Here is a 26,302-nt window from a genome sequence, read left to right on the forward strand (position 1 = left end):
GACAGAAGCTCCTGTTCTCAGAATCACTCCAGATCTTGTCCAATATATCACTTCATCTGGCTATCGATCTGTGTCCTTTACCATGTCCTTTATTATTAATATATAATAAACTGCTAAGTATAAAAAAAAAAACTCCTGGAAGATAGGGAAAGGGGGAATCAAATTTCTGAGAACTACAGAGACAGGTATTATGTCGTGTTTCATTCATATTATTTAAATGTTCCAACCTTCACAGTTTTTAGAAGTTCATTTGTTCATAACTTTAATAACTGGCAACACTGTGAATGACAAGATTTAAAAATAATGGCATTCACTAAACTTACTGTGACAATCACTTCATGATGCATGTAAGTCAAATCATTATGCTGTACACCTTAAGCTTATACAGTGCTTTATGTCAATTATATCTCAAAAAAGCTGGAAGAAAAAATAAAACTTACGATTATGGGGGAGAAAAGTGACTTGCAATACGTGCTATTTAAGATATATGTTTTCTGATCTTTACATGAATTTAAAGTTATCTTTAACAGTGATCCTCAAAATGATAAATCATTATTTCAAAACTACCATCAACACTGAAGCTTCACAGGCTGGTTTATACTGGACGCCAAAAATATCTTGTCATCTCTGGGGCTCTACTTCTATAAATTGACCAGAAGTATTCATTACCTGGGAGAAGGCAATGGCACCCCACTCTAGTACTCTTGCCTGGAAAATCCCATGGACAGAGGAGCCTGGTAGGCTGCAGTCCACGGGATCGCTAAGAGTCGGACACAACTGAGCGACTTCACTTTTCACTTTCATGCATTAGAGGAGGAAATGGCAACCCACTCCAGTGTTCTTGCCTAGAGAATCCCAGGGACGGCAGGGCCTGGTGGGCTGCCGTCTATGGGGTCGCACAGAGTCGGACACGACTGAAGCGACTTAGCAGCAGCAGTAGCAGCGTTCATTAACTAATGAGTGTAAGAACCAATGATCTATAAAGTGAATTACTAATTAGCATCTGTAAAAATGTATAATTAATGTTACATAAAGTTTATACTTCATCCCACTGTTTGGAGTTGCTTTTAATTTATTATCACAATCACATTTTGTTTTCTACAAACTGAATAGACCAGTTCTATATCTGGGCTTTCCTGATGGCTCAGCGGTAAAGGACCTGTCCCAATGCAGGAGAGTTTAATGAGGGAGAATTCAATATCCTACAACTGTTAAATGCATTCAGGATCTTTCTCAGGACCCAGGAAAGAGAGTACAGGAAGGCAGAGATTTGCCAGGACCCTGGAAGATAAAAAGAAACACATGACTCCATGGATATCAGACAAGAAAAAAATGCATTTATAATCGCCATAATGCTGAGGACTTAAAGATTTAGAAGTATAATACTAAAGAAAGAAAGTTGAACAGAAATTATAACATGAACATTTCAAATAAAGGTACTCACATATCACAGGGCATCTGAAAAGGTATGCTCAAGGCACAGGAAAGCAAATATAAGCACAGCAGACATAAACAGGATAAACACAGCACAGTGGAAGGAGAATCTACATTTTTGGAATGAAAATAAGTATGCTATTACGGAATCTAAAACAAAATTCACTTGAATAAAATACAAGCCGTCTAAGAAACTTCTTGAATTTTTATGATGAAATATGAGTCTCCAAAGAACTATCTGAAGAGATATTCTTTGTAGATTACATTAGTGAAAAAGTTGGAGAAGTACTGTAAATAATTATGAAGGAATTCTGCTGGAACTCAAGGACAATGCTAGTGAGGTAGGTAACAGAAACTTGAGGGCAATCAGTAGCAAAGCCTGGGCTTGCTTCGTCTGAACTTGCTTTAACTTCTCTAGACAAAGAGTATGTCACTGATTTCAGAGACTGGTTACTGATTAAAAGAGAGTGGCTCTATTTCTTTTGCTCTAGATAGAATCTATGGAAATACATCTATCTTTTCTTGTTCATGGATAAATAAAAGAGAATGGTTAAGATTTGTTTTTATTTCATAATCCAATATTAATCTTCAAGTTGCACTGACTGGTTTACAATAAAAAAATTATAAAGCTAAAAACTTAGTTTTCTTAGTCAAAACAATCTAAAATAGTGTGTAATTTTTTATGACGATAGCTTCCTTAACCTACGAGGAAAATCCTTTTCCCTACAGTCAACACAAATGATGTTGAACTCAAAGTGGTTTACCATACAATACGTTCAAAGCATATTCCACTTTCTTTCATAAGTAGAATAATCAAATAAGATTTAAAAAATCATATATATACGTATTATACTGCTGTCTTTATGTCAACAACTATCTGGTATCTGTAAAAGCTATGTTGTTAGACACTCATTAGTCCTTTTAGGTAGTAATAAATTCAGTTCATGTTGCTCATTAAGATAAACACACAGTCTAGACAATTCAAAAGTAGAAAACTCTGACAAAATATAGTTATTCTCAATTATATATAGTAATGAGAAACAATTTAAAAACCAACGTAACAGAGATTCAACTATTTTCATCCTCATGATTATCACCAACTTCTTTTTTTGTGTGTGTGTGTGACCTCTGAGAGATGTCTAATGAGAGTTCGGGGCCAGACATTAGATTAAGCATTCTCCAGCATAGGATGTAGTAGATGTTGAGAGAATGAAGCCCTCTCCAAGAAAAGGGCACTTCCCTTGCAGATCATAGCCTACTTTTTCTGTCTCTGTCTTTCTCTCTGAGAAGGCCAGATGCTTTAAAACAAACACAACCCCAGCAACGCCAAAAATGGCTCACTGTAGGTTAGCAAGATAAATACAGTGATAGGTTAATTATATTTTTTTTTTCTTTTTTTTTTTGTTTTTTTGTTGTTGTTGTTGTTGTTTTTTGTCCTAAGTTCTGTTAAGTGACAAAATTGACAGTTCGGAGAAGTCTTTTTATTTGCCCCATTCAGAGTGTGTTACAGAGAAACTAATGAGAAGTCAAATGGTAAGACTCTCAAAGCTAAATTACTCCCCGAAAAGAAAACTAGTTGTAAATAAACTCTAAATTATTCAGTGTACTGTGGCCTCATTCTTCACAGATGGCTAGCTAAGGTCCAGAACACGAGCAGTGAAGTGAAGCAAGAGAACTGGAGAGTTCCTTTACTTCTGTTATTAATTCCCAAAACCATATAAAATAAACCCCTCAATATTCACAGGTAATTTTTTCAATGGGAAAAAGCTCAGAGAAAATAATCTAAGAAACAGTTCAGTTCAGTAGCTCAGTCATGTCCGACTCTTTGTGACCCCATGAACCACAACACGCCAGGCCTCCCTGTCCAACACCAACTCCCGGAGTTCACCCAAACCCATGTCCATGAAGTCGGTGATGCCATCCAACCATCTCATGCTCTATCATCCCCTTCTCCTCCTGCCCTCCATCTTTCCCAGCATCAGGGTACAGCTTAGTAATATAGATACAGATGGCTATATAGAAATAGACAGATATGTGTCTTTACACGAAATCAGTGCATATTTCTTAGAAGCAACCCTAGCAACGGTGAGCACACACAGTGCCCAGATCTTGGTTTCTAATACCATTCTCCAATAAAGGGCACCGGAGCTCCCTGGAGAAATGGCTGTTTCTAGGACTGGGGCAGGATATATACAAGATGAGCCTGGAGCATCTCGTACTGCTGGAAAGGAAGAATGTGCTTTTTTCAAAAACCCCACCAGAACAGAACAACAAAAAAAAACTCAAAAGAATATAAGAACTAACTGAAAAATCTTCTAAAGGCCAAAGCTGGAACAATCTGAGCAACAAAATTAATAAATACTGGATTATATACTATATTACCATATAAAGTAAGATTGGATTTTATGCAAAGTATAAAATATCCAAGAATCAATCAATACTGATGTAAATAAATGATTGAATAAATAAATATGAGAAAAGAGGCAAATCTCCTTTGCAGAAAAATCCCCCAAATTTATATACATACCACTGTGAAGAAGGTAGAGCATAATACCCCACACATTAAGAGTGCGTTTCATATAATGACTTTCTTCTAAAAAGTACAATATACAAAGAGGGGGGCAACTTTACAATGTACAGAGCTGACACTGTCAAAAGCCAGGTGATCAAAGTTAACATCAACAATGGTAGGCAGATTGACACCATCTTCTCTTGATCCAAGAACTGCACTTCACCTCAGTGGTCTTTCTCCCCAAGACACGTTACCCGGTTGAATAATGAGAAAAGAATCACACAAACCCCAGCTGAGGCACAATCTACAATCACCCGCTCCTGTATCCTTGCCTGGAGAATCCCATTGACAGTGGAGCCTGGCAGGCCATGGTCCACGGGGTCGCCGAGTCGGACACGACTGAAGCGACTGAGCACGCGGCACTACAACCACCTGACCTGATATCCTCAAAACTATCACCCTGTCATCAAAAACAAGGCGTCCTTGCAAGAAACTGCTAAGAGGACACACGGCAACTAAACTGTGGATTTATTCCAGGGTGGAGTCCTGCGAGAGAAGCAGCACGTTAGGAGAAAACTGAGGCATCTCCACACACATCAGTTGCTGCTGCTGCTAAGTCACTTCAGTCGTGTCTGACTCTGTGCGACCCCATAGACGGCAGCCCACCAGGCTTCCCCGTACCTGGGATTCTCCAGGCAAGAACACTGGAGTGGGTTGCCATTTCCTTCTCCAATGCATGAAAGTGAAAAGAGAAAGTGAAGTCGCTCAGTCGTGTCCGACTCTGGCGACCCCATGGACTGCAGCCCACCAGGCTCCTCCGTCCATGGGACCCTCCAGGCAAGAGTACTGGAGTGGGGTGCCATTGCCTTCTCCAACACACATCAGTTAATGATGTGTAAATACTGGTTCACCAATTGCGACAAATGTGCCATACTAATGTAATATGTTAATAATGTGGGAAACTGGGAATAGTGTACGTAGGAATCTGTACACTATTTCTACAATAATTGTTAGTCTAAAACTATTCTAAAATAAGAATTTATTATAAAATAATCAAAGAATATTGTGCTATAGTATTCTTATTATACAATATGTACTGTTTTGTTAGTATTAATACAAACTTATGCTATTAAAATAGTTTATTTTCATGCACTTGGAAAAAACAATATAACTGGCAATTTAACTGTTATATTTATAAATGCTGCTGCTGCTAAGTCACTTCAGTCATGTCCGACTCTGTGCGACCCCATAGACGGCAGCCTACCAGGCTCCGCCGTCCCTGGGATTCTCCAGGCAAGAGCACTGGAGTGGGCTGCCATTTCCTTCTCCAGTTTATGAAAGTGAAAAGTGAAAGTGAAGTCGCTCAGTTGTATCCAACTCTTAGTGACCACATGGACTGCAGCCCACCAGGCTCCTCCATCCATGGGATTTTCTAGGCAAGAGTACGGGACTGGGGTGCCATCGCCTTCTCCATATTTATAAATATTTATATTTAAAATCCTATATTACAAAACTCCATAAACTGAAATCTTTCATACTATCAACTTGGAAATTCAATCAATATTTAGGTGTCAGGAACTGAGACAGGTCCGGGGGAGTCAATGAGCCAAAAAAAAGACGTGGTCCCTGTCTGCATGGAAATGGAGAGAGTGGAACAGAAAGACAACCATACAATCATACATATAAACGTCAACTGCAGCTGTGGTAAGTGTACGATGTTACTGTCTCAGGTTAGATTAGGGAGCTTAGATCATGTCCTAAAGAAGCAAAACTTCAGTTGAGGTGTGAAGGATAGTTGGAAGCCAACAAGTAAAACGAAAGTAAAGAACGAGTGGTCTAGACAGGGAGAAAAGCACGTGCCAAAGCCGTGCAATGCAAGAGCAAGACGAGTGCAAAGGACTGGTGAAGGCCAGCACGCGTGAAATGAAGAGTTACGGCTGGAGGGCTAGGTGCTGTTACAGAGTTTTGTTTTTACCCCAAAAGCAATGAGAAGCCATAAAAAGATTGGGAGGGAGGAGGGAAGAGCTGACAATCAGATGTGTTTTCAAAATAAATCACTGTGCCTTTAGGATGGATACTGGATTAGAGATGATCTGAAGAAGTGGGTAAACAAGAAAGAAGGCTCCTGCAGAAATTTCAAGCGAGATTATGGTAACAAAGTAAAGTGGTTGTAGTGGAAATGGGAAACACTAGACAGGTTTAAGAGATATTTAGAAAATAAGACTAATAAAAACTTGTTGACAGACTGGACCTATCAGGGAGAGGAGTGAATAAGGTTCACTCCTACTTTCCTGGATTTTCCAACTGGTAAGATAATGGAGTCATTCACTAAAATAAAAAACAAAGAAAGAAGAAAAAACATATTGGGGCAGGGGTTGGGAGTGAGGGAGAGACCAGTTTAGTTTCAGACCTTGTATATGAGATATCTTTAATACTAGTCCAGAGAGGTGCTAACTTAAAGTAAGATATACAGATCTAGAGCTCAGAGGAGATAGAAAACACTCACATCCTTAGAAAAGCTGACATCTTTATCCTAGAAAAGCAGCTAACCATAATCCCCAAACATCCAAGGAAAATATTAGACTCTGACCATCTGGATTTAGTTAAAACAAAAAGCTGAGAAAAAACACGGCAGTAATATCTCACCAGCTAAAACAAAAACTACACAACATGTGAAACAGATATTTTAAAAAATCTTATTTCAATGGTATATTTATTATGTCACCAACCACATAGTATTTTAAAGTTTTAGTTGCTGCTGCTGCTAAGTCGCTTCAGTCGTGTCTGACTCTGCAACCCCAGAGATGGCAGCCCACCAGGCTCCCCCATCCCTGGGATTCTCCAGGCAAGACTACTGGAGGGGGTTGCCATTTCCTTCTCCAATGAATGAAAGTGAAAAGTGAAAGTGAAGTCGCTCAGTCGTGCCTGACTCTTAGTGACCCCATGGACTACAGCCTACCAGGCTCCTCCATCCATGGGATTTTCCAGGCAAGAGTACTGGAGTGGGGTGCCATTGCCTTCTCCGAAAGTTTTAGCAGGGCTGGGTAATAAAGTGGAGACTACCCATCCTATTTTATCTTAACTAATTTAAACAGCCACATGTGGCAAGTGGCTACTCTGTCAGAGAGCAGCAGTTTAGAGCTTTCTCATGAATTTCATCCAATCCCCAACATCTACTTTGTGAATTAACTGACAGCAGGTGTGAGGGACAGAGGGATTAAAGAAGTAGAAGCTTCCATTCCATTTGCTCATTATCTGAATTTTTATTTCAAGAACATATCTTAGTTGTCATGCTGAAAATATGCTTAATTTTAAAAGTAAATAATACACTGAACAGAAAAATGAGGAAATACAGAAAAACAAAAATAATCTATAAACATACCTTTAAGAAACATTCTACAATTTACATTCAGTCAAACATGAAGAGGATCTACATTTTTAGCCCTTTTGTTAGAAGGACACCAATGGCTCCAGTTACTCTGAGTTCTCTTCTCCCCCATCCCCATCCCAACATGTTGGAAATCCTATGAGAAAGCCATCGGCTCTAGAACTCCACTTCAAGGCTGCCAAATATAAACACTTAATAGTCCTCTTGCTTTTCTCCCTTTCACCACCATCACCCTCTGCCACCAATGTCTCACACTTTAACTAGAAACCACAATGTCACAAAATCATTTAGTCACTACAGTGATAAAGAGTACAAGCTTTGGAGTCAAGCAACTTTGTGAGTCTCCTTTAATTCGTCCAATTAGTTGGACTAATTACTTCTACTGGTTTCTACACCTGTTTCTTTATTTAACAGAAAATAAGAAATTCCTAAAACATATAAAGCATCTATAAAGCATAATGCCTAGCCCGTTATGGACTTCCACATCCTGGTGCTATCCTAGACACTCAATGCAGAGCTCTGAAACAAAACACAGAGCCATCCTAGAGGTTATATCCCCTGGCTTAACCCCAGGGACTCTTTCTACCTGGAATGTGAATCCATCCCTTATCAGGTATTTTACAAAGTACTTTATCAGAATACCATATTCCTCTTCTCTTGGACAAAGCTTTTCCAACCAACGTGCCAAGAACGAATTATGGATGTGCTGAAATAATGACCCCCCCACTCCCTGGCCCCCTCAGCTTTCAGGGAACCAGGGAGTCTGCCATACAAATAATCGTTTTATGTGTGCCACGATGCAGAGAAGTTTGGAAACCTTGCTCTAACACTATCTCACGTTGGCAGAACATTGGAGCTGGCAGCTTCCTTCCTCTAGCTGACTTGGGTCTCGCCACCAACTCTGTCATTCTCACGATTCTGCTTCAAAGACAGCCGTGCCACAGTTCTCCCAAAGGACCAAAAAGAATCAAGCCTGGATGTCAAGGAGCTGTGAGTCCAGCGCCACACAGATACACAAAAAAATGAAACAAAACTCTCAGGTGACAATATGGCAGAGATGCTACCAAATTTTCACAAAACATCTGAGCAATTTCCAGCAATACCTGCCTATAACTATTTCAAGGCAAAAGTTTAGAAGTAATGGAGGAAAGATGAAAGAGAAAACGAAAATGTGTGCTTTTGTAGAGAACAGCTGAGGATTTGTAAGAGCTATTCAGTGGCTTCCATGACTGGCAAAGTTAGGAGACACTAAAGAGGACAAGAGTATTTTCAAGTTCCTTTGTTTTATAGTCTTTTTTTTTCATACTTCCTAGAACTAATGCTGGTGAATATGAGACTTTTAGACCGTTATAGTCCCTAAGTCATCGTCGTCCATATTTTGTGGAACTACTCTCTCCAGTCTGTACATATATCATTAGTTTTTCATCCATAACCATATTCTCTTAAATTCCCTATTAAATTTACTTACTCCATCCTCAATTTATTCCTTATCCCATCCCAAATTCATCATTCTGGAATGTATTTATACCTCCAGACTCTTACAATGCTAAGTCTATTACTTAAAAGCCTTTATTTTCACATTTTCCACTCCTCATATGTCATCTCACACACTCACACACACACAGATTTGTATCTACCCCATAGGAAAACTATCAAATGACACTCCATAAGCCTCCTCCAAATTCATTTCTTTTTGTCATACTTTTTGATATGACATGAAATCAAGTGTTCAATTATTGAAAATTAATAAAGGAAGAGACCTTCTTAACGTCTGAGAGAAAATCAGGTGAGATACCTCCAACTTGTACCAAAGATGTAAAGAAAATATGCTAGAAGCACTGGAGTAGTAGTTGTCTGGATTCAGTAGCTCAGTCTGGATTCAGATAACCCAGGTTCAATCCTGGCTCCACCAGTGTAGTTCTGAGCAGATTAGCTTCAGTTTATCATTTAGTTCCAATTTCTTTATCTGTGTGTGTGTGCTCACTCAGTCGTGCCAGACTCTTTGTAACTCCATGGACCGTGCAGGCGGGCTCTACCCATGGAATTCTCCAGGCAGAAATACTGGTGTGGATTGCCATGCCCTCTTCCAGGGGATCTTCCTGACCTTGGGATTGTGTCTATTTCGTCTCCTGCACTGCCAGGCAGATTATTTACCACTGCACTACCTGAGAAGCCCTTCTTAATCTACAGAAATGAAAAGCTCAGCCGAGTTATAAGGCTGCTTTGAGGGTGGGATGAGGCAAGGAGATCACACAAAGCACCCAGCACAATGCCGGCCCACAGCACGCAGACAGACGTTACGGCGTCAGATTATCAGTCTTCTGGCTTCCTCATTGCCTTAGAAGGAAACTAATTTAGCATGGTTGATTTTTTTTATAAAGATTATGTTTTCTGTCACGCCCCCCCTACTCCGCAAAGTAAGGATGCTAGATAGAGGGAAAATTAATTTTTGAGCAGAAGACGCTGGTCACTCTGTATGGACTATGATAAGCTGTATAGTTCTCTTCAAGTTTAAACATTCTATAAAATAGGCGTCAAACATTTTAGAAGGTCAACCCTTGATCAACAAACACCATCAAATCAGCAAATTTCAATATGCACTCTAAACTTACATTAAGTTTGGAAGGATACTAACTTATTCACAAAAGAGAATTATCATTATTCTTAATCTAGAGGTAATATGGAGAGAAAGGAGATGTCAAGATGAGCAGCAACATGCCAAAGACTTAGGGACCACACCACTGAAACATGCTTTGCCCTTTCTAAATAAGCTGAAGGCCGAAGTAGATAACCTTAAGTGAAAAATAAGAAAATGAAAAAAAAAAAAAGAAAATGAAAACAAAGTACAGTAGAAGTTTAAACTTTTACTCTGAGCTGTACCCAGTGGGTTGGTGATATTTAATATGTATTCAATAATCATAAATGTATCAATTTATAAATCCACTGGATCTCTACAACATTGGCCACCAAGAGCTATCCCTAAAAAGAAACCTCAAAACCACAAATCAGGAACTAAATAAGTAGGCAGCCTTACTTCCTTCTCTAGGTCTAGGAAGGAATTTAGAAACACTGAAATTCTAAAGTACCTAGAGATTTCATCACTATAAAGCTAGAATCTCTGCATTCTACTCTCCATGGTGCCCAAACTAGCTATGTAGAGTTTGAAAACAAAAAAAAAAGCTCCACAAAAAAAAAAAAAAGTTTTCATTAACTTCAAGAAGACACTGCCTTAAGGAGTGGTTTTTAATCTACTGGAGGTTATATATCTCATTTAAGAATTTTCTTCAGAGGAGAGAAAATGTACTGAAACAAAACTTTGCCCATAATTTCGGGGGTGGGGATGAGGAAGTCCCCTGAAAGTCACAGACCATGGACTCCCTAAGGCATGACCCAGGATTTAGGCAAACTAATTTATCAATTTGAAAAAGAAGGAAAGTAACTGAGGCAGAGATTTTAATCCAAAAAATAAAATAAGATTAGAAATATTTGCTGTTTTCTCAGCTAAGGAGTGTTAGACCTGGTGGCTGGGAGGGAGGGTTGAGCAAGGAAAAAACAAAAGTGGGATTAAAACAGTACCGACATGTAATCTGTTGTCTTCAAATCGAAAGAGCAGCAATAAAACAGCCAACTCCTGCAGCCTTAACCCAGGAAGGATTTAACATAACCAATTCTTGTGCACATTCCCACACCAGTGAGGTTAATTAAACAGCAAAGGGGAACACACAAACACCTGCCACTTTTGCAGCCGAAAGCACAAGTTTAACAAAAGTCCTTCAAATCTTCCATCTTTTTCTTCCTTAAGAACCGACTCAGAGAAATTACATGTTTTAATCCAGGAGAAAAGGAAGGGAGGGGGACAAATCCTAAAAGGGGGTTGGTTAAAAGGATGTGCAGGAAGTGGAAACGACAAACTTTTTGAGATCAAAGGGCTCAAGAGGGCGGATAAGAACATAAAGGAAGTAATAATAAAATAAAGTAAAAGGGGAAAGCGTCTAGAAACTGTTCTTAAAACAACAACAACAAAAACCTCTTTCCTTTTTCCTAGACACGTAAACAGTAGTTAACTTGGCAAAGAGGAACGGACGAGACGACAGCACAACTTCCTTCCCAAACTCCAGCATTCCTTGGACGTCCTCTCCAGCACAGTCAGGCTTGGGACATTTCCTAGGCAAGGCTCCTCCCTGCACCACAGCCTGAGGAACCTCTAGCAGGGACTATCGCTGCGGGAGAGGGGAAGTGGCGGATGCAGGGAAAGAAAATCAGCAATACAGGCTGGACACCAAACCGGAGGGTGGCCCACTCGGAGACTCAGTCGAAAAGACCCGGATCCTGCAATCCCTTTCCCCACTCAATGCGTTCACAACCCGGAGGGTGCCGCCCTGGGAGGGCCGGTCCTACCGCTTCACCCGGCTGTCTCGGGGGCACACTCAGGGTGACAAGAGGGACGAAGGGGTAGAAATCCAAGGCCGAGTACCTGGGTAGAGAGAGATGGCACACACAGTCTAAGGACAGAAGTGCCCTGTGAAAGTACGGAACAGCGAACCCCGGAGGCAACGTGTCCGGCCGGGCAACCAGCTCCAAGCAGCCTTCCCCCGCCTCCTTCCCAGCCGGCCAGCTCCGCCCTCACCTGTCTGCAGGGAAGCCGGCAGCACTCACGTCGAGGATTATCCTTGCCTCTGCTCCCTGAAGTCGCCTCAGCCCTGGCCAGAAGTGAGCGGAAACGCGACTTGTGCCTGTTCCTTCTTCCCCTCCCGCCACGCACCTCGGCTCCTCCGGGGCGGGGAGCAACTCCAACTGTCACAGCCTCACACTGACCAACCTCCGAATCTACTCAGACCGGCAGCCTCTCCACCGGCGGCCTACAGCTCCTGCACCCGGAGCGGCAGAGCCGGAAGTGAGGGGACCGGAAGTAGCGTTGTCCGTGGCCCTGGACGGCCTCTCTCTCCCTCAATCTGGCCAGCCCAGCCACGTCTCGATGGTGCCAGCACACCTCCCGCGAGGTCCCCTCTCCAGGGGGCGGGCCCCGCCCCGCCCACTGCGGCCCTAGCAACCACATCCGGGACTCAGCCGGCGCCGTTGCCCGGGTAATTTTCTGGTTGCGGCCAGTCCTAGAGGGGTGTGAGCCTGGGTCCAGATGCACCTGCCCGAGCTTGCCCCAGGGCGCGCGGGCCTGGTCTTGAGTGGTCGGAGGTCCAGGAGCCCTTAGCATAACTTTCTCAGTCACACACCTCAGCCTCACGCGTTAGGCTTTCCCCCAACAGATGGTGAGCCGGTGGCGGGAGGGCGCCTCGCAATCTCAGGAGAGCCAAAGCTTCTTTCTCAACTGCCGGAGAGCACGCAGAAGGTTATTCCAAACCCGCGGGCTTTGAGAGGGTGGAGGGAATGCGGGGTTTAGGGAGCAGACGGGATGCGGGTGCTTCACTCTCCTTCCCCAGTGCCCCACGCTGTCCACTCACGCCCACCCACTTCTGGACGACCAGACTAGACACCCTTGTTCGGCATCCCTGAGTTATGATTTGCTGTCTTTGTGATCACTTTCTGCTCTGCTTGCTGGCAGAGAGTGGATCCGTGATACTTTTCTCTCCTGCTTCTCTTTACTCAGATGACCGATTTCTGCTTTCTTTGCTTGCCCCATTACTTAATAGATCACTGCCCTGTCTACAGAGACCTCCGAACAGTCCTCTTGGATCCCGTTATAGTTTCCTAAGTGAAGGCCCCAACCTGCACTTCGGCTATTCTGCCTGTCCCCGCACAGTACGGCTCAGCCGTGGTGCTAGACCCTTGAAGCTCATTTGCATACAGGACGTACCGGTGATCCAGCCGCGCTAGTCTCCCTTCCAGGTTCTAGACTGCTTTTGACAGCCCTGTCACTTGCAGAAATGACAAAGGTAACAGCGCACTCCGTGGAATCTACCCCTCTAGACCAGACTTCTCACCTGCCTTGTCAAATTAGCTGACAAGACATTTTTAATGGCTAAGTGCCCGAAGGCAGAATTCTGCCTCTTTGGATTTGTAGGGAGTTTCAGCATAGTGAACCATACATCCCTGTACAAACACCTATCCCATATCTGTGAAGAGTAAATGCACCACAATGTTTCAAAAGTAAATACCAATATTTATTGTCTGAGATTTCCAGGACACCTTCTCTGACAAAAACCGTAATGAAATTCCAAAACGTAAATCTGTGGTTGCATGTTGAATCGCTTCAGTTGTGTCTGACCCTTTACTATCCCACGGACTGTAGCCCGGCAGGTTCCTGCTCCATGGGGATTCTCCATTCAAGAATACTGGAGTGAGTTGTCGTGCCAGCCTCCAGGGGAAATGGATGAATATATATATATTCGTTCATTTAGCTCTAGTTCTACAGTTTACTGTGGATTTTGTGGTTAGAAGCATTCCTGTTAGTCTTCTCAATTATAAGAGAAGGATCCCCATCTAGAATGCTTCTGCTGCTGCTGCTAAGTCGCTTCAGTCGTGTCCGACTCTGTGCGACCCCTTAAACAGCAGCCCACCAGGCTCCCCCGCCCCTGGGATTCTCCAGGCAAGAACACTGGAGTGGGTTGCCATTTCCCTCTCCAATGCATGAAAGTGAGAAGTGAAAGTGAAGTCGCTCAGTCGTGTCCGACTCTTAGCGACCCCATGGACTGCAGACCACCAGGCTCCTCGGTTCATGGGACTCTCCAGGCAAGAGTACTGGAGTGGGGTGCCATTGCCATCTAGAATAATTACTGCTTTTATTATGTAGGAACAGAATGGAACTTAGTAGCCAGTACAAGGATTAGAGTTTCAGAAGGATGACTAGGAAGAGGTGGGTGACAGTGCTCAGTGGTACCAGAAAGATGTGTACTTAACTGTTTGGGCTGGCTGGGGCTGTAAGGATTCCTGCCAGCTGTCTCTTGAGTTTGGAGACATTTAACTAAAGATATCTGTTAGACCATTAAGCTCAGAAGTATTTCTGATATTAAAAAGGTAGACACTTGGTTTAGTTATTTGTCCTTAGCTGAATCGTTTTCTTGGCAGCTGCTGGTTTTGATAGAAATTCAGATGTGGTTGGAACTGATGCTAACTTCTACTTGGTGAGGGTGCTGTGAATCACTTTAGGTGCTCTCTGGTCCAGTGTGATTCTGCTAGTGTGCACAGTTAGTCCTTATATTAATGCATAGTGTTATGCTGTGCAAGGCTATAGACAGGATTCATCCTCCTATGATTTTTGCTACCTGCAGGGAAATTAGAAAGTAGGAAGGCCTGAAGGATACACTGGAAATTACTTCAGCTGGTGACGGAAAACAGTGATAGTCTATGCACTTTCTTTGGGAAAAAAAGGAAGTAGTAGCTTTTATTCTTGGGTTTGGGGAAATTTTTTCATGCTGACTCAAAAGACTGTTTTAAACCGAGTCCTGCTTAGATGGAGACTCTCTCTCACTCTATGCTTCCTTCCCTCACCCTTTCCCTTGATCCCTCCCCCCACCCCCTTGCTTTCTCACTCCCTAATTGCCTACAGCTTGGGGAATTCTTCCTGCCCATTTTCCTCGGGAAAAAATAGAAGATTACTATTTTCCTTTTAATTGGCATTGTGTTTGGAGAAGTATAACAAGAAGGGAATAGCTGCCTGCCATATATGCTTGTGACAGGGAGCTTATCTAATCACTAACCTTTGCACTGCTATTGGCTATTATTCAGCTTTAGAAAAATCAGGTACCATTTATTCGCTTGGCTTATGGGGGAACTGTAGCAGCCTGTTTTTTATTTATTGACTAGGAAGAAAAGCAGGCAGTGGGTTAAAGGATATTGTTATTTATCATTATATATATTTCAGTGTTATTCTCTGAAAGTAAACTCTTTATTAAAGGGTACTGATTCTCCTCCTCCTCCTCCTAAGTCACTTCAGTCGTGTCCGACTCTGGGCGACCCCATAGACGGCAGCCCACCAGGCTCCCCCGTCCCTGGGATTATCCAGGCAAGAACACTTAATGCAATATTTAAATAAGCCCATGAAAAGTAGAATGGGTAGAACATAAAGTAGAAATTGTTTTAACTACAAAGGAAAAAACTTATAATTCCATTGTCTACAGTTAACATCAACATTTTGGTCAATATCTTATGCAAATTTTTTTCTTCATTTATTTAACAAATTGTTATTGGGAACCTACAGTTAGCCGGGCGCCAAGCACTGTAGGAACAGCCGTGAGCCTCTGCCTTCAAGGAACTTTCAGTATAGGTTGTATTTGTTGGCATGCAATTCTGTATTTTGCTTTTCCCACTTAATATTGATATATTATGAAATTTCCCTCATATCATTAAACATTCTCCTTCAGGGGCTCAATAGTATTTTAACATATAGATATTCATAAGTTATTTATCTAATCCTTTTTGCTACAGATCTGGATTACTTTAAGTTTTCTCTATAATTATAAAACAACCAAGTAGGAAACAGTCTTGTGTGGTATAATTCTAAGACGAATTCCAATGACTTTCACCTTGTATAATTCCTTCCTCTGCGAACAGGACAGGCTGTCATTCTATGATTATATTATACGCAAGAGGAATTTTGCAGATGTAACTGAAGTAACTACTCACTGACTTTGAGTTACTCAAAACGAAGTTAATCTGGCTAGTCCTAAACTGACTACATGAATCTTATATTTTATTTATTTTACTGAAGTATCATTGATTTGCAATATTATATTAGTCTCAAATGTACAAAATAGTGATTCAATATTTCTACAGATTATACTCCATTTAAATTTGTTACAAAATAATAGCTACATTTTCCTGTGCTATGCAATATATCCTTGTTACTTATTTATTCTATGTGTAGTAGTTTGTATCTCTTACTCCCATACAGCTACGTTGCCCTCCTCCTTTCCCTCTGCTCACTGGTGATCACTAGTTCGTTCTCTGTGAGTCTGTCTCTGTTTCGTTATATACATTCCTTTGTTTTAGATTCTACGTGAACGTGTTAACAAAGTGTTTGTCTTTCCCTGACTTATTTCACAAAGCATAATACCCCCAGCTCCATCCACATTTTTGCAAATGGCAAAGTTTCATTCTTTTTTGTGGCTGAGCAATATTCTATTATGTATTTATACGTAATATACATCTTTATCCATTCACCTGTTGATAGACACTTAGGTTGCTTCCATATCCTGGCTGTTGTAAGTGATGCTGTTATTAACAGTGGGGTGTGTGTATCTTTTCAAATTAATGTTTTTGTTTTCCTCACATATATATGTACACACAGCACTGAATTGCTGGATCCTATGGTAGTTTGTTTCCAGTTTTTTGAAGAACCTCCATACTATTTTCCATATTGTTGCATCAATTTACATTTCTGCCAACAGTGTACAAAGGTTTCCTTTTCTCCGCATTGTTGCCAATGTTTGTTATTGTTTTTGATGATAGCCTTTCTGACAGGTATGAGGTGATATCCTACTGTGGTTTTGATTTGCATTTTCCTGAGGATTATGATGTTGAGCATCATTTCATGTGCCTGTTGGCCATCTGTGTATCTTTTTTGGAAAAATGTCTTATCAGATCTTCTGCCTATTTTTAATTGAGTTGTTTGGTTTTTGGTATTGAGTTGTATGGGCTATTTATATAGTTTGGATATTATTCCCTTCTTGGTCACATCATTCACAAGTAAGCTGTCTTTTCATTTTGTTTATGGTTTCCTTTGCAGTCCAAAAGCCTTCAAGTTTAACTGGGTTATATGAACCTTTTAAAAGCATAGTTTTCTCTAGCTGATGGCAGCAGAGGAAATTAGAGAGATTTGAAGCTTGAGAGAGATTTGACGTGAGAAAGGTTCTCTGTTGCTGAAATAAAGAGGACCCCAGGTCAGTACCTGAGAGAGGCCTCCAAGAGCTAAGGGTAATCTCTGCTCACAGTCAACAAAAAACCAGGGACCTCAGTCCTACACGGAGAAGGCGATGGCACCCCACTCCAGTACTCTTGCCTGGAAAATCCCATGGATGGAGGAGCCTGGAAGGCTGCAGTCCATGGGGTCGCTGTGGGTTGGACACGACTGAATGACTTCACTTTCACTTTTCACTTTCATGCATTGGAGAAGGAAATGGCAACCTGCTCCAGTGTTCTTGCCTGGAGAATCCCAGGGACGGTGGAGCCTGATGGGCTGCCGTCTATGGAGTTGCACAGAGTTAGACACGACTGAAGTGACTTAGCAGCAGCAGCAGCAGCAATGTATGTTACTGCATCCCAGCAAACCCTAGATACTGCTGTTTTGGTAAGCAAAAACAAAAAGGTAGCTCCTGTTTTGAAGGAAGATTTACATTTCTCTTACTACTAGTAGAATGGACAATTGTTTTCTTTATTTGGAGTTCAGTTGGTAAGTCTATTTTAGTGAGTTGCCTAGTCTTAGTCTTCAGTTCGCTTCACTGTTGGTACAGAGAAAATAGTTCCTGCTGGTGCTGCTGCTGCTAAGTCGCTTCAGTCGTGTCCAACTCTGTGCGACCCCATAGACGGCAGCCCACCAGGCTCCCCCGTCCCTGGGATTCTCCAGTCAAGAACACTGGAGTGGGTTGCCATTTCCTTCTCCAAAAGTAGTTCCTAACTGGTAGTAAGTAGTACAGCATTTCTCTGCTGTAATATCTTCAAGGGGTTGTTGTTTTTGTTCAGTCGCTAAGTAGTGTCTGACACTTTGCGACCTCATGGGCTATAGGACACCAAATTCCTCTTTCCTCCACTGTCTCATGGAGTTTGCTCAAATTCATGCCCATCTTCAAGGAGTAGCATGATTGAGAGAATTATTACTTCTAAGAAATATTAGCTGCTGCCATCATTCCCTGCAAAAAACAAAAAGCCCAGCCACTGGACTGTGGGAGAATGGAAAATTCCCATTCTCAATGAATTCAGCTTCATTGATTAGGCAGTATTGCCTAACTTTGCTAGGGAAAAAGCCTGGCTTGTCTGATTTGGCGTTGGAAATTTGGTTGTTTCAGGAATAAAGATGTATTGCATCTTACCATGGAAAACTGTAACTTTGACAACTGTTTTAGAGGGAAATATATACTGTTAAATCTCAGGAAAAAAATCCTACTATCTTCCTAAAAAAAGTATCACTATGTTCAATTTGATCAAGATAATCATCTCTGATTGTGTGTATTATATTGCTTTATTTGTGATAGGATATGGGAGAAAATTCAAGTCACTTTTTCTGTAATCCTTATTATTTGAGATGATAGGGTTTATACCTGACAAATGAAATAAAATGGAAGGAAAGAAGAGGAAAAAAGAAACAAAAACAACCAAACAGAAAGAAGGAAGAGATTCCCTTTTACTCTTGGAGAGTAATTTTCCTTGGTTTTGACTTTTCTTAAAAAATTGGTTCTTGCTCCCTAAATTTCTGGAGGTTGGTATCCTTCCTAATAAGAGGAAGATATTTTTAATTTTTTATCCTGAAATAATGGTATATTTATAGGATATAGTAGAAAAATATGTAGGCAGTTTCCATATATAAGAATTTTTGTAGTTGAATGGTCAAATCTTATTTGACCCTCACCCTAAAATTGGATATGGGGTATGGATTCTGTTTATGTCCCCAGAATTCATAATGGCTGTTCTCCTGTGGAAACCTTATACTGCCTTTTGGGGTATATGTGGAGGGGGATAGGTTTGGAAAGGCATTGGAAACTCTATCTTTAGCTTGGTGCTGGAGGCATAGAATGTGTAACTGTTAGAGGAGCCATGCCATGTGTAAAAAGAATGGTGGACTTGACCTTGGAAAGCCTGGATTCTGGACTGCATTCAACCATGTTATAACCGTTTGAGCTTTGAAATCGTTTTACCTTCCTCCTGAGTTGTTTAGAATACAGGAAGTAAAGCAGTTTGGAAATTAACACCCTAGGCTCTCATAATTATTATTAAGATCATTTTTGCAACAACAAAAAAGATTCGTTTACTGGTTTTATTTCCTATAATAAAAATTACTTCTTTGTTTTGGCCAACAAAGGCAGAGGAATTTTGATAAAGTTTTGTGCAAAAAAAAAAAAATGCATGTGTTATCTTGAAACCTCCAAGGGCAGAGAGAAAAACTAGAGGAATGGAGTGTCTACCCTCTCACGTGGAAGGAAGTAACCCTCACCGCCAAACCCCCCACCCCCTTCATCAGATTAGCGTGTTTCCTGGGCCTGTAGGAGGCCCAAAGCCTGTGGATTCTAGTGGGGGAGATGCCACCTGGGAAGACTGGGACCAGCTTATGTAGGGTGAGCATTCTCACTGCACTATTTGGCTTAAGAAGAGTTCTGCTTTCAGTGTATGTTTAAGGTGGGATTCTTGCTATCATTTGAAGTAGGATTTCACGAAATCTCAGAATTTTATAGATTGACACAGCAGAAGGGCACATTAAAGGGAAGATAATGATGATGAAAGGGAAAGGGAAAGTTGCTCAGTCATGTCTGACTCTTTGCAACCCCATGGATTATACAGTCCATGGAATTCTCCAGGCCAGAATATTGGGGTGGGCAGCCTATTCCTTCTCTAGTGGATCTTCCCAACCCAGGGATCGAACCCAGGTCTCCAGCACTGCAAGCAGATTCTTTACCGGCTGAGCCACAAAATGATGATGAGGTCATCAAATATTTATTGAGTACTTTGTAAGGTGCTAAATGCCGTGCTAAGCACTTAACACGCTCTCACTGAATCTCACTGAATGTGCCATTACTCCACGAGGTACATGCTGTAGTCACCTTTATTTTACAAAAAAAGAGGGCCAAGGCTTCAAAGGCTTAAGTGAACTACCCAGGATCACCTTAAGTGCTAAATGCCAGTCACTTGTCAATTCAGGTTTGTCTGGCACCAAGGCCCATCTCCTCCCGCTGTGATAAGCCCTTTATTTTACAGATAAAGAAGTAGAGGTCTTGAGAGGTCGAGACCATGATCTCTCTCCTTCTTTTGTTTTTTTCCACATTGTATCTTCCCAGTACTTTGTTTATTCCCATGCGTTTTGTCAAGTATTTTCTGGCCTCCGTGCATTCGGCCAATGTGTCAAAGTGATAAAAAGTTACTAGATTTTTAAGCAACCAGAATAAGATTTCCGTTTTTAAAATTTGTAATGGAATCACTTGATTGGATTTTTAGCGAAGCATTCTACCAGACTCCTGTAAAGGAGACACTGTCTCCCATGTTCTATTAAAAGTTGGACCTTGTGACCACTGTCTATGTTTTTCTTTTAGAGAAGCCAGAGGGGCAGCCTGTGACTTCATGGGAAAAACAGCCACCAAAGATCTACCCAGCATCATTTTTAGTTCTTTAATTTTGGTAAGCTCACATTTTTAAAACAGATTAAATTTGTCTGATTTATTCCAGAAGTATATATTACAAAGCATTCAAAGGCAAGTGAGAACTCAAGGGGTCAGAGCAGAGCTCCAGAGCTTTTCACAGGGACACCATTTGGGAGGTAAGCATTTCTTCTGGAAGCTTCAGTTACTGTATTTTTAGAAACATGTTCCCATTCTTTTCATGATTATTAAAAGCATAACTAAATAGTATAAATTTTTTTTGATATTAAATTGACATATCATCGCTAAAATTCCTCTTTTTTTTTTTTTTAATGTTTCAAGTGACAGAGGATATTGTCAAGTCTTAGAAGGGTTCTACCATTTTCTACTCTACCCTAAAGAGACTTGGAAATTAGCGGCTGATGTTTTGCATGAAATTTCTGAATGCTTTTCTTCTTATCTCTGAGGCCTTCTGTGGAGAATTAAGAGGAGGCTGAATGCGCGCATGGATAAAATGGATCATCTTAAAGGATTGAAGTTCCAAAAATACATCAGCAGGACTGGACAGGTTTGACATAATGAGATTTCTATTTTAGCTTGACTTCTGGAACTCCGAATAAACTGAACTGCACAAGGTCCTGGGGAGGAGGTTTCTCTTCTAAAATATTCTAGCTGCAGATAATATTTTTCTTATTCAGATCCTTTGAAGAAATGCATTTATTCATCCGTTTCCACAGAAATAAGACTATTAGACACTGACCAACTTTTAATATATGTAGTGGCTTAGAAAGCAATTTGTATCATACTGGAAAATAAATTTTTCTAAAGAAACAGACCCAGAGAGAGACGACATCTCTACATAAGCTCAGGGTGAGATGGCGGAAGCCCCTGTGGATGCCTCAACTCTGCCCGTAACTGTGAAGAAAAAGAAAAGTCTATCCATTGAAGAAAAGATCGACATCATAAATGCAGTAGAAAGCGGTAAGAAAAAAGCAGAGATTGCAGCTGAATATGGAATAAAGAAAAATTCATTGTCTTCTATTATGAAGAATAAAGACAAGGTTCTGGAAGCCTTTGAATCACTGAGATTTGATCCAAAGAGAAAAAGACTGAGAACGGCTTTTTACACAGACCTGGAAGAGGCACTAATGAGGTGGTACCGAATCGCTCAGTGTCTGAATGTGCCAGTTAATGGCCCAATGTTGCGGCTAAAAGCTAATGATTTTGCCCAGAAACTGGGACATAATGATTTTAAGTGCAGCAATGGGTGGCTGGATCGTTTTAAATCCAGGTATGGTCTAGTATTCAGAGCTCAACCGGTAGAAGCCACAGGTGTATCAGCAGACCCTTCAGCTGTCTGGCACCAAAACATACTTCCTTATTATTTAAATGATTATCATCCTAAAAATGTTTTTAATGTAAAAGAGACTGGGCTGCTTTATCGAATGTTGCCTACAAATACCTTTGCATTTAAAGGAGAAACCTGTTCAATTGGCAAGTTATGCAAAGACAGAATAACCCTGGTGGTCGGGACAAACATGGATGGCTCAGAGAAGCTTCCTCTGCTTCTCATTGGGAAAAACAGAAATCCACGTTGCTTCAAAGGCATAAAATCATTGCCTGTGTATTATGAAGCTAACAAAATGGCATGGATGACTGCAGAAGTATTTGAACAGTGGATGCAGAAGCTGGATGAGAGATTTCAAGCTCAGCAAAGAAGAGTGGTGATTTTTGTTGAATCTTCTCCTGCACACCCAGAGGTAAAAAACCTGAAGTCCATTGAATTAGCGTTCTTTCCATCATGTTTATCTTCCAAATTTATAGCTATGAAGCAAGGTGTTATTAGAAGCCTTAAAATCAAATATCGACATTGTCTTATTAAGAAATTTCTGAGCTCTGTTGAAGGCAGCAAAGAATTTACCTTTTCCCTTCTAGATGCAGTTGATATATTGCATCTCTGTTGGAGGGCTGTCACCCCAGAGACTATTGTTAAGAGCTATGAAGAGGCAGGGTTCAAATCTCAAAGGGGAGAAAGCGAGGAGGCAAGTGCAGAGATAGACACTGGCCTTGATTTGGTTGCCGACGCCCAGGCGGCAGGAGTGGAATTTCCCGAAGGCTTATCTGTAGAAGAGTATGCTGCCCTGGATGATGACTTAGAGACTTGTGAGGCAGCACCCAGCGGTGATGCTGTATGCCCCAAAGAAAGTGAATCAGATGAAACTGGATTTTATACTTCTGACGAGGAGGAGGATGGTGGGTCTCTGGAAAGTGAACTCCCTTTACCATCAAAAAATGAGGCAATAACTGCTTTAGATACTCTGAAAACTTTTCTTAGAAGTCAAGATATAAATGATGAGCTTCATAATGCTTTAGCAGACCTTGAAATTTTTATTAACTCTTTATCATCTAAGTAATTATTTATTGTACAACATCTGAAGATAATAGAGCTTTTTATAATGTATTTTATTATTAATATTTAAGGTATGTAAAGGGAAAATACCTCTTAAACCTAAAAAATGCCTAACTAATAATTTTTGGTTTAATTGCAGATGTCTTTGGTCTGTCTGCAGAGTAAAGTTCCCTAGGTAGATTAAATGATGAGTAAGTAAATGAAAAAAATGAATTTCAATTTAGTAAGATTTTGGGGAGTAGAAAATAAATTTCACAGGCCTTATATTTGAAGTATATGGTATATATGTCAAAAACAAAAAGAACTCTCCAACTGTTTGATTCACACAGGTTGAATTGGTGATTGCTATTTTCTATTTTTTTCAAGTTCAGATCACATTGTAAGATATTTTAATTTTTCTACCTTGTCTAAGAACCAAACATATATCTGTTGGTTAGATACTTATTTTTATAAACATACACTAACTAGACTCTGAAATATCAAGTGCTAATTTTAAATTATTTTTCTCATGACTAGCTAATCATCCTAATAAAAATTATGAAAAATTACTGAAAAAAAACTGACCCAATTATAAACCCAGATGATTAAAAATATGCATCTAACTTTAAAATTATTTCTGTATATGGTCAAACGAAAGACTTACGACCTTATCACGTTTCCTTAAATCATCTATATCCAGAAGATAATATGGATTCTTCCTAAATATTTGTATGTATATGTGTGTGTGTTAACAGAAAAGTGCATTATTAAAATATGTATTAAACTCTTTTTATATTTTAATAAGATTACTCTTTAAAAATGTGAAGAAACATATGCAGTTACTAAAAAAGAAAATATGTAATTCTTAGTTCTCTGATTTTAAGAGCTGAAATAATTTATAACATTGGATTTTTTTTATTTTACTGAATTTTGTTTTCAGGACAAACTGATTGTTCTTTCAGGGTATTTTGATTTTTTTTTTTCAAATTCAGTGGGTAGCATTTTGGATTAACTTTTTGTTTGAGGAACTTTTGTATTCAGAATGTTTTAAAATATTGTATGAAATTATTTATATTCCATAAAATAGTCTTTAACCAGTAGAAAAATATAACAATGTGTCTGACTTTTTTGTTGTTAAATTTTAAATACATTTAAGTTATTAGATCTAATTTAGTGTCCCCTTTGAAAAGTATTTTGAAAAAGTATAAAACATTATACCAATGATTTTTATTCTGAATTATTAGTCTGCCAACAGAAGACACATTTGGAAGTGACTATTTATAGAAAGTATTTTTATTTTCCACTGTTGATTTACTTTGCATTGAGATTTAGTAGTTGTTAAGCCTGAAAAATGTATTCATATTAAAGTTTCTTTTAGAGTAAAATATAGATTGTTTATATTTAATTAAAAGCATTTTTATTAATGACTTGGTTTAAAATTTTAATGTGATGGAATCATGGACCTAAATCATGGACCTTGATCTCTCTTAAGAGCCCCACTTGTAACTAAAGTACCCGGTAAATACTGAGCCCTCAATAACTTTTTTCTTTTTCTCCACTTCATACCATTTGGATATCAAATATTTTATTTAATCATTCCAGATGACATAAGAATTATTATCTCCATTTTTACAGATGAGGAAATTAAAACCTGGAACAGTGATCTGGTTAAAATCTCAGGACGAAAACTAAAATGCAGTAGTTCCCCATCACCTAGTCCTGTGTTCTGCTAACTATATACCACAATACAGACTTCTTTTCTGTACTCTATAAAAGAAAATTCTATGGGTTTTTTTCCTCTTGAACTTAGGGTTCTGAGATCAAAAGTATTTCAGAGACTAACCTGAGTCTTTGCTGTTAGCTGTATTCAGACCTCTCTCCTAAGAACACTGTTGCTAATGAAATACCAGGACTTTCTGATCTGGTACTCTGTACCATTTTAACACAGAAGTTCCTTGGAGTTCTAGTGAAAATATTTAAAAACAACTTTAATATTCCCTAAGTGTTGAAAGAACCTACTCATTTCCTCTATATGACATCATCCATTTTTTACTTCTGGGCATAATAAATCTCAAGGTGATAAAATAAGGCAAGGCTCCTATGAAGACTTAGAAAAAGGTGCCCGAGATTCAAATCAAAGATAAACTTTAAACTGTCGACGGTGTACACAATTCCATGTAGTTTACAAGACATATAGATTTAGATCATTTTCAGAACAAAACGAAAAAGTCACTTTCCCTAAGACAGTCACTACTGTCTGCCTCACTCCTGATCTATCTTCTCTATACACGGTCGCAAAGAGTTGGACGCGACTGAGTGACTCTCACACACACACACACACACATACACGGTCAGTACAGAGTTGGGACTAAATGTCACTTGTTTTTTCAAAGAAGAACTTGATTTACAATTCATTAGTTTTTCAATTGAACGTGACATTATTCTTCCTTACTAATTCCTGTTGTTTCAACAATGTTTTTGCCTGTTTCTACTTCATCAAGCAACAAATCTTATGTTGAATTTGGGACACTTTCACTCCATCAGTGAGGGGTTTGGTTTAGGATAAAAGAGGACAACGAGTAAATCAAGGCCTGTTGGGTTTTATGGTACCTGCCTGGCTTCTTATTTGGATCTAAGATCAAATGTTAAACCTCCTTTTTAACTTATACAAAGCAGAATAATTGGAAGGGGAAGTAAAGTAGGAGAGGAAGAGTCAGAGGAGAGCTTGCAACACAAATGCCTCAGATTTTAAAAGAAGCCTTTTCAGTCTCTCTTCCAGCAGGGGCTCCGTAGAAACTGGCAGACAGAAGTTTGCCCTCAGGGAAAATAGCACCACACGTCTGCTCAGAGGTTCAGAGTCCAGTGGTGGGTTGCATCTTTGTCAGCACTAAAGGTTTTCCAGGCTAAGTGCAGGCTGGGAGGAGATCTCTTGAGAGAAAGGGGCCACAGTATGCGTACAATTTAAGTTCTCAGAAAACATTTCAGTCACCGGATATTTAAATCTAGTCATAGTCCTGTGCTGTCTTGCAAAAGACATTTCCTTTCTCTGAATCTCAGTTTCTTTCATTCATAAAATGAGACTGACACTTCATTTGAATTTATTTTGCAGATGAAAGAAAAATTTGAATGTGAATGCTCTCAGCAAACTCGAAGTGTTCCACAATTATAGCGAATGACTGAAAGGCGCTTCCAGGTCACTACTCCCAGATATGCCCAAGTATTGATGTTGTGCTCACTAAACGCCAATGAGAATTTTCTCATTGAAATTTCTTCTGTGCAGTAAAATAGGACAGTCAACATTTCTAGAAATATGCCATTTAACTGTAGAAATAAAAAATCATTTCTGT

The 26,302-nt window shown here is 40.0% G+C and overlaps 2 protein-coding genes across 15 annotated transcripts in view; one reads left to right on the forward strand and one right to left on the reverse strand.

Annotated features, from left to right (window-relative positions):
* ARFIP1 (ARF interacting protein 1) overlaps positions 1-12,214 on the reverse strand; it is a 138,426-nt gene extending 126,212 nt beyond the window's left edge. For 2 of the 6 annotated variants that reach the window (XM_070768988.1, XM_070768980.1), the window contains exon 1: positions 11,962-12,213. The gene's annotated coding sequence lies outside the window, so the exon portion shown is untranslated. Of the gene's footprint in view, positions 1-11,808; positions 11,901-11,961 lie in introns of those variants that run through there. The other 4 variants (XM_070768985.1, XM_070768981.1, XM_070768984.1 and 1 more) reach the window with 4 other exon arrangements.
* A 124-nt stretch (positions 12,215-12,338) lies between these two features.
* Positions 12,339-26,210, forward strand: TIGD4 (tigger transposable element derived 4). 9 transcript variants are annotated; one of them, XR_011561075.1, is made up of 4 exons: positions 12,339-12,678; positions 20,655-20,745; positions 20,909-23,167; positions 26,065-26,210. XR_011561075.1 is itself a non-coding variant. In XM_019977626.2 (4 exons), exon 4 carries the CDS (start codon positions 21,442-21,444, stop codon positions 22,978-22,980), a length of 1,539 nt encoding a protein of 512 aa, XP_019833185.2. In that variant the 5' UTR covers positions 12,339-12,678; positions 12,980-13,222; positions 20,655-20,745; positions 20,909-21,441; the 3' UTR covers positions 22,981-24,382. The 9 variants fall into 9 exon arrangements, 8 of the variants coding, with proteins under 8 accessions (XP_019833185.2, XP_070625075.1, XP_019833187.2 ...); XM_019977626.2 differs by lacking the exon at positions 26,065-26,210 and adding an exon at positions 12,980-13,222 and having other exon boundaries at positions 20,909-24,382; XM_070768974.1 differs by lacking the exons at positions 20,655-20,745; positions 26,065-26,210 and adding an exon at positions 20,522-20,606 and having other exon boundaries at positions 20,909-24,382.
* The last annotated feature ends 92 nt before the right edge of the window (positions 26,211-26,302 follow it).

Source organism: Bos indicus, chromosome 17 (assembly GCF_029378745.1).
Source record: "Bos indicus isolate NIAB-ARS_2022 breed Sahiwal x Tharparkar chromosome 17, NIAB-ARS_B.indTharparkar_mat_pri_1.0, whole genome shotgun sequence".
Classification (NCBI taxonomy): domain Eukaryota; kingdom Metazoa; phylum Chordata; class Mammalia; order Artiodactyla; family Bovidae; genus Bos; species Bos indicus.